Below are 7979 nucleotides of genomic sequence, written 5' to 3' on the forward strand. Positions count from 1 at the left end.
ATCTACAGAACTGAACAACATATCAACAAGAATATACATTATAATCAAGTGATATTTATCCCTGGGGTGTGTTGGCTTAACACGTGTAAATCAGTCCATGTGACACATTCCATAAACATACTGAGGGTCAAAACCCTCAAAATCTTCACAATAGATAGAAAAAATCATGTGACAAACATCAACGTACTCTTGATATAAACAACATAGGGGTACATGGTGTCTCAAAAGTCACCCCCAAAGTCAACATACATAGGAAAATGGAAAATTGTTGCAAAAGGTACCTTTATTTACAATAGATTCCAGAATTTTACATAATCCTTCACAAAATATTCTCTAGGTGTAAGGAAGGGATTGACGAAAATGTGTGTCATAAACTGGGGGTGTGATGGAAACCTTCCCTCTTCCCCTTTGTCCTTCCGAGGTGGTTGGATCTGCTCTTGCTGGACCCCCCTCAAGCTCTCACCTTGCCCTTCACTTGTAGGAAGTCTGCCATCAGGCTCCCAGGGGGCAGGAACTGGGTGACATCCAAGGGCACAGCCTGCCCGGCCCGTGGCGTGGGGGTCTGAGAGAACGGACTTCACCAGGCTTTCGCAGTGAAAAGAATTGAATGAGAGGGTCACAGGGGCCACCTGGGGTCCTGCAACTACATTTCCCAGAGTCCCCGGGGAGGCTCCAGCCAGACGTGGGGGCGGGGACTCTTTGAAAGCCAATGGGAGCGGCTGCTCTGCGACTTTGAAAGCCGGAGGATCGCGTTCAGCCTGGTTCCTGGTTCCTGGGCACCCCTGGAACTGATCAGCCGAGCTCTGTAAGTAACTTAAAGTGCGCTTTAAAATTGGGGTTCAATCCTTTCTCTCCAATGTGGGTCCGGGATCCAGATTCTGAATTTCCAGTTCCAGCGTGTTCAGAAAGTTTGGCTGGTACAGACTTTGAGTCTGATGCCACAACTCTCTATAGTATTGTGGTGACTTTACCAGGCGCTTGATTCATTGCCCCTGGTGTTGAATGACAGCCCGACCTATTTGTATCTGTGAGAACTTGGCTCAAGTCATGTCGCTTCTCTACAACTTGGTTTCTCCATCAGTAAAATGGATTTAATAATCCTGCTTAAAGGGAGGTTGCGAGGGCTTAGTACACATGTGTTAAACGATAGTTACTGTATTTAAAGTAAACTTTCTCCACTGGGTTTTCCTCTTCCATACCTGTAACCACTGTCTCCTGTCCGCTCTGGAGACTAGTCCCAGAGAACAGCTCCTTCTGCTGTCACATTAACTGATCAGAAAACTCCCGAGGATGGCGAATGTCCGGTGAAGTTGCTGTCCTGGGAGGTTGTGCTGGGTTGTCTGCAATGTCTAGGGGGTTTCCTGGGGGAGGAGGAGGGTAGAGCCTGGTGGAGTCTTAGTGGGGATTTCTCAAGGGGCCGTAAATGACAAACATGAATTCCTTAGCTGTCAGATGAGGGCATCAGCCCCTGAACACAGGTGTGCGGAATTCCCCAGGGGAGAGAGGAGCTGGGCCTGGCCAACAGCCCCTGGTTGGGTGGGATGGGCTTTGGGCTCTGGACTCTGCTCTGGTGCTCTGGCGGGATGCCCACAGGGTAGTATGCCTGTTCTGATAAATTGTTCTTTCCTTCCTCTCGGCCCCTCCTTTTAGTTCCTGAAACGCACCCCTGTCCTTGAAAAGGAACTTTGTAACTGTCTAGCTGTGTCCTGCCCAAGACTGAGTCTGGCCTTCCCCCTGTTCACCTCCATAGCAGTTGGCCTGTCCTTTTGCTTCCCTGGACTGTGGCAAGTTCCCACACTCCCTGTCTGGCCACCACAGGCATTTACTGGGAGAGTGTTCTGTGTACCCTTCTGGACCTCTGGTGGAGACCAGTAGGTCTAATGGGCTTCACTGGAGTCACCATCTTTAAAAAAAAGTTTTTTTAAATTATAAGGAATTCACTCTCCAGTTCCCTTCAACCTCCAGCCCCCTACATTTAGATACTTTCTGCCTTTACATTTCAATAATTTAACCAGAATATGTTAACATTTTTTTAATTGGGAGCTATTAAAAAATATATCCAGATATACTGGATATCTGTAATGCATTGAGTTTCCAAGGTTAACAATAAAATGGAAAAGGACACTGTTACTTCTCAGAAACTGCCAGCTCAGCTGTAACTAGGCACTGTCCACTCTAACCAAGAGAATAACATTTTCTCTTACATTTGTGAACATCTTCTAGAAGTTTTTCTCACCCTCTCCCACTTTCCCCAGTGGATCATCGAACCCCTGTGCTCTGGTGCTACTGATTCCTGGATTGCTCTCTGCTCAAATAACTCTTCAAAATTGTAATGTGCCTGAGTTTATCTTTGTTCAGTTCCCATCTTGACAATACCGGATCAGATTTTCCTAGAATCTGGTCTTCATCTTCAGGTTCATTTTTAACATCATACTTCTATGTCCATACCCCTTAAGCCAAAATGGCTTGTTCAATAGTGATAATCGGGTAGGTTTTCTACTCCTTGTTCTGTATTGACAGGAGCCATTGCTCACCCACAGTCCGTCAGTGTGGCCGCCCTACTTCTCCGTTTTCATTTTCATTTACTTCTTCCTGGGCCAGCGAAGCTGAAAAGCTTTATCACACTTGTTGGATTTCTTAAGCTCTTGCATTTGAGATTTGCGATTTTGTTTGAGATGAACTTCATCATCCCATTGCCTTTATGATGAAATGACGTGCTAACCAGAATAATATTTGGAGATAACATTTCCTTCAATACTTTGAAAACATGGTTCCATTACTTCACCTATTTCTGTGTAACTTTCTGTGGCCATTCTAATATATCCTCCCTCGTGAAGTATTTTGTTTGTCTGCCAGATGCTTGAGTAATTCTCTTTCATTCTGAGTTTCAGTAAGTTAACAAGAATATAGTCCAAGCTGGGTACCTGAAGCTCAGCGGCTAGGGCCCCAGTCACACACACTGGAGTTGATGGGTTTGAATCCAGCCCGGGCCTGCCAAACAACAGTGACAACTACAACCAAAAAATAGCCAGGCATTGTGGTGGGTGCCTGTAGTCCCACTACTTGGGAGGCTGAGGCTGATGTAAGCCCAAGAGTTTGAAGTTGCTGTGAGCTGTGACGCCACGGCACTCTCCCCAGGGTGACAAAGTGAGACTCTATCTTGGAAGAAAAAAATAAAAAGATTAAAAAAAAAAAACAAAAAAAAGAATATATGTCCAATGTCAAGCACATGGAGTTAGGTTTCCCAGAATCATGTCTCTTTATTGTCCAGGTTTAATTTTTGCTTCACTTTAAGGAAATATGGTTTGTTATCTTTATATACATCTTCCATTATAGTTTCTGTGTTTTCTTCAAGAGCACCAATTGTCATTGCGTTGGATTGTCTTTAACAGCTTATTATTATTATTGTTTGGGATTCATTGAGGAGTACAAAGGATTAAGTTACACCAATTGCATTTGTTAGATACAGTCCCTCTTATAATTGTGTCCCACCCCCAAGAGTTGTGCCCTACACTGTGACCCCCCATCTTTCTCCTTCCTTCCCTCTCCCCACTTGCTCATTTCCCTATCCCTGGTTTCTTTAACAGCTTTGTTTATTACCTTCTTTCTGACTATCTTATTTGCTGTATCATTTCATTAGCCTTTCTATGAATATCACTCTTGTCTTCTACATAAGTACTATGATATGATGTTATATAGATCTATTTCCTTTCTGTTTATCGTTAATTCTGTATTAGCTCTGTTTATATCCTTGGTGTTCTATGCTCTGAAACCTTTATGTACATAAAACTGTTATTTTATTATCTATTTTTTAAAAGCTCTTAGTTTTCCATCCATTTTATTTTTTATTAAATCATAGCTGTGTACATTAATGTGATCCTGGGGCACCATGCACTGATTTTATAGACCATTTCACACATTTTCATCACACTGGTTAACATAGCCTTCCTGGCATTTCCTTAGTTATTGTGTTAAGACATTTATATTCTACATTTACCAAGTTTCACATGTACCCTTCCATTTTACATGGAATCTGGAAAAGAATTTCCCTCTGTTCAGTTTATTTTTCTCCTTTAATCACTTGTCCTTGTTCACATGTGAGTTTTACATGTCTTGTTTTCTAATCCCAATCTCGTCGTATACTTTCATGATGTGTTTCATCATATTTACGTGCGCCCTCCTCTACATCCACCTTTTGTTTTCACATCTAGGGTGGCATGTGACACATGCAGATGGAGTTGGGCTTGGGTTCCTCCATTTTTCAGTGGAGGTGAGGGAAGATGATATCGCAGGAGATGTGTTGAGGCAGGTTTTCTGGATGTAAGTGACCTTTCTTTGCATCTGGTGACACCATGCATTAAGGGCATTACCTGGGTGGTCCACCCTAACATCCCCAAAGATAATTGTCACCTAAAGGAAGACCTGGTGCTGCCACCACGTACTGGTTGTTGGTGTGGTTGGTATATGCCATGTAGCGATGGGGCCTTGGGACATGGTTCACCCCTCCTTGCAGACCCCATGGCAGGTGGTCACCTGGTTGCTTCTTCTGGGCCCCCTCCTGGGGCTTCCACAGCCTCTAGCTTCAAAGCCCAGAGGCTCTGGCCCCCGAGTGCTGATCCCTCTCCTGTGGTTACACTTCCTGCTCTTCCTCGTGCAGCTCAGACAGTCACTTTCCTGTTCAGTCCATTTTCTCTGTTTTGTGATTTTTAGGAATCCTTTATCATTTATGGTCCACAAAACCACCCTTTGGTTTTCACAGAAAGTCATGTATATTTTTAGCTATCTTTTCCATTCTTTTAGAATTAGGCCAGCAAAAGGAAACATTCTAATATTCCGAATTAAAGCTGAAGATCAGCTTACTTTCAACTTACTAAGAAAGGTATTAAGGGATTAAGTGCCTTTCTGTGAGTTCCTGACGGGCCTCCAATTGGGTTCTGTCTTCTTCAAGTCTTCTCTTATCCAGCTGAAAAGAAGAGATATAAAACTGAAATTTCTACAAATGAATGTATACAGCTAATGTTTTCAGTGAGTGCTTTTCCTGGCATCTACTTTCCAAGTGCTTTGAGCATTCCTTAAATTATAACTTTAGAGATACAAAATTTCTTCAGTTTAGTGATAGAATACACAAGTACTATTTGGTTATAATATTCAGTAACATCTTTTATCCTATAAAAGAAAAGAGAAAGTTGAGGCAGGAGAATCGCCTAAGCCCAGGAGTTGGAGGTTGCTGTGAGCTGTGTGACGCCACGGCACTCTACTGAGGGCAATAAGGTGAAACTCTGTCTCTACAAAAAAAAAAAGAAAAAAGAAAAGAGAAAGAAAAGGGAGAAGGAGAGGTTTTGAGGGAAGGAGACAGAAGTAGAGATGATGGAGGAGGAGAAAGAGGAAAACAAATACTCATAAACAAATTATATCATTTATAAAGAAATATGAGGTAATTTCTTTTTTTTTTTGGCTGGGGCTGGGCTTGAACCTGCCGCCTCTGGCATATGGGGCTGGCACCCTACTCTTTTGAGCCACAGGCACCGCCCCAAGGTAATTTCTTTTTTTTTTTTGGCCGGGGCTGGGTTTGAACCCGCCACCTTTGGCATATGGGACCGGCACCCTACTCCTTGAGCCACAGGCACCGCCCGGTAATTTCTTAATATAAGGAGTTATGGTCTCAGCAGGTTCCCAGTGACCAGGTGAGGGCTTAGCCTTTCCCTCTCTTTCTTATATACTCATTACAGATTCAGGGTTAGGGGGTAGAGAGGTTTTGGGGTGATTTGACTAAATACAAATTTTTCTTTCTGTGCCTGATTACTAGAGTTTTAGATCTTGTCCAAATATTGATAAAGTATTCTGGTTCACGTTAGGATGAGATGAAATGCAATTCTATCCACAGGGTTAGATGAGATAATGTTGTAGAACTCAAGAACATAGAAAGTTGGAAACAATGGCCATATGGGAAGGGTGGCTGGTCACGAGGAAGGGAAGAATATGGCTCATCATTTAATCTGGATTTTTAGCTTGTCATGCTTGAAAGATAGAAGAAATGATAATACTTTCATTACACAGTTCTGAAACTATTAAGTGAATTTATGCATGTAAAAGGATTTTGTACAATAAAGGCAGTAAACAAGGGAATTAGTAAATAAAAATATGCGGTACTTATAACCACAGAGTGTTTTTATGTAGTTAAAATATATTATACTATGAATTATCACTCGAAGTGCAAAAGTAATACTGTTTGTCTTGGTTTTGTTTTTTTTCCTCAGGGGATCATGGACATCAAAGCATATTTTGAAAGAATTGGTTATAAGAACTCTAGGAAGAAATTGGACTTGGAAACATTAACTGACATTCTTCAGCACCAGATCCGAGCTGTTCCCTTTGAGAACCTTAACATACATTGTGGAGAACCCATGGAGTTGGGGTTACAGGCCATTTTTGATCAAATTGTGAGAAGGAAGCGTGGAGGGTGGTGTCTCCAGGTCAATCATCTTCTGTACTGGGCTCTGAGCACAATGGGTTTTGAGACCATGGTATTGGGGGGGTATGTTTACAACACTCCAGCCAAAAAATATAGCAGTGGCATGATTCACCTTCTACTGCAGGTGACCATTGATGGTAGGAAATACATCGCTGATGCTGGGTTTGGACGATCCTACCAGATGTGGGAGCCTCTGGAGTTAGTTTCTGGGCAGGATCAGCCTCAGGTGCCTTGCGTCTTCCGTCTGACAGAAGAGGATGGAATCTGGTACCTGGACCAGATCAGGAGAGAGCAGTATGTTCCCAATGAAGACTTTCTTAATTCTGATCTCCTGGAAAAGAATACATACCGAAAAATCTACTCCTTTACTCTTGAACCTCGAACAATTGAAGATTTTGAGTCTATGAATATTTACCTGCAGGAATCTCCATCATCTGTGTTTACAAGCAAATCATTTTGTTCCTTGCAGACTCCAGAAGGGGTCCACTGTTTAGTGGGCTTCACCCTCACCTATAGGAGATTCAGTTATAAGGACAATGTAGATCTGGTAGAGTTTAAGACTCTGGATGAAGAAGAAATAGAAGAAGTGCTGAAAAATATATTTAGTATTTCTTTGGAGAGAAAGCTTGTGCCCAAACATGGTGATCGATTTTTTACTATTTAAGATACAAAACAAATCTATTTATATTTATTACCCAGCTCACCCAACTGATGACCTATCATATTTCCTCTAAACCCCTACATTTTTTTGAAGGAAATCCTGGATGTGAAATCATTTCACCCATAAAAAATGCCAGCATATCTAATTAAATATCTTTTTATAGAAACATAACCACACACATTTTCAAATGAATAATAATAAAGGTGTTGTAAGGTTAGTCTGTGGTAATCTTGGGAACCATATGGTTTATGCTAGAGAAGTTGGAATATTGTGTTATTTTTTAATTGATAGAAAAAATTTAGTAGTGATAGGTAAGTATTGTGGAAAAACTTACTGTCTATAAAATATATTAAATCATTGTTTGGCTAATACGATGCGAATAAAACTTCTTGTTTGGAAGACATAGGATATTATGGGGTGAGGTGATATTTCCTCAATGGAATCATCCTCTCGTCTTTTTTGTCTCCTGGTTATATTCTTTTCCTTCATTCTGGACTTTCCCATAAAAGAAAAAAACATAAACTTATTTTGTAAATCAGAGTTGAAATCTTGTGGACACTTTACAAATCTGTGTCTCTGATTCCCCTGAGTTAAAAGGGAGATGATACTTAGATTACTCAGTGCCAGAACTCTAAACAACTATTTGCTATACAGATGAATAAGTGATGTCAGTCTTGTTTTTGGTACTGAGTCAGCATTTAATGAAAGTTCTCCTTCCATCTTGTTTTATTTTTCTCTAAGACCAGTCTGAGCAACATAGTGAGACTCTCATCTCTGAAAGGAAAAGTAGCTGGGCATAGTGGCACACTTGTAGTCCCTACTACTTGGGAGGCTTAGGTAGGAGGA

General features: G+C 41.6%; 1 protein-coding gene across 2 annotated transcripts; it reads left to right on the forward strand.

Annotated features, from left to right (window-relative positions):
• Nucleotides 1-748: 748 nt before the first annotated feature.
• Nucleotides 749-7604, forward strand: LOC128576555 (arylamine N-acetyltransferase 1). 2 transcript variants are annotated; one of them, XM_053578782.1, is made up of 3 exons: nucleotides 749-805; nucleotides 4212-4320; nucleotides 6258-7600. In XM_053578782.1, the coding sequence occupies exon 3, from the start codon at nucleotides 6264-6266 to the stop codon at nucleotides 7134-7136; it is 873 nt and encodes a 290-aa protein (XP_053434757.1). In that variant the 5' UTR covers nucleotides 749-805; nucleotides 4212-4320; nucleotides 6258-6263; the 3' UTR covers nucleotides 7137-7600. The 2 variants fall into 2 exon arrangements, with proteins under 2 accessions (XP_053434757.1, XP_053434758.1); XM_053578783.1 differs by lacking the exon at nucleotides 4212-4320 and having other exon boundaries at nucleotides 751-805; nucleotides 6258-7604.
• The last annotated feature ends 375 nt before the right edge of the window (nucleotides 7605-7979 follow it).

This window comes from Nycticebus coucang, chromosome 24 (genome assembly GCF_027406575.1).
Source record: "Nycticebus coucang isolate mNycCou1 chromosome 24, mNycCou1.pri, whole genome shotgun sequence".
In the NCBI taxonomy this organism is placed as follows: Eukaryota; Metazoa; Chordata; class Mammalia; order Primates; family Lorisidae; genus Nycticebus; species Nycticebus coucang.

Bases quoted from the DNA above. Each gene is read 5' to 3' on its own strand.
- LOC128576555 (XM_053578782.1), top strand. From the start codon at position 6,264: ATGGACATCAAAGCATATTTTGAAAGAATTGGTTATAAGAACTCTAGG.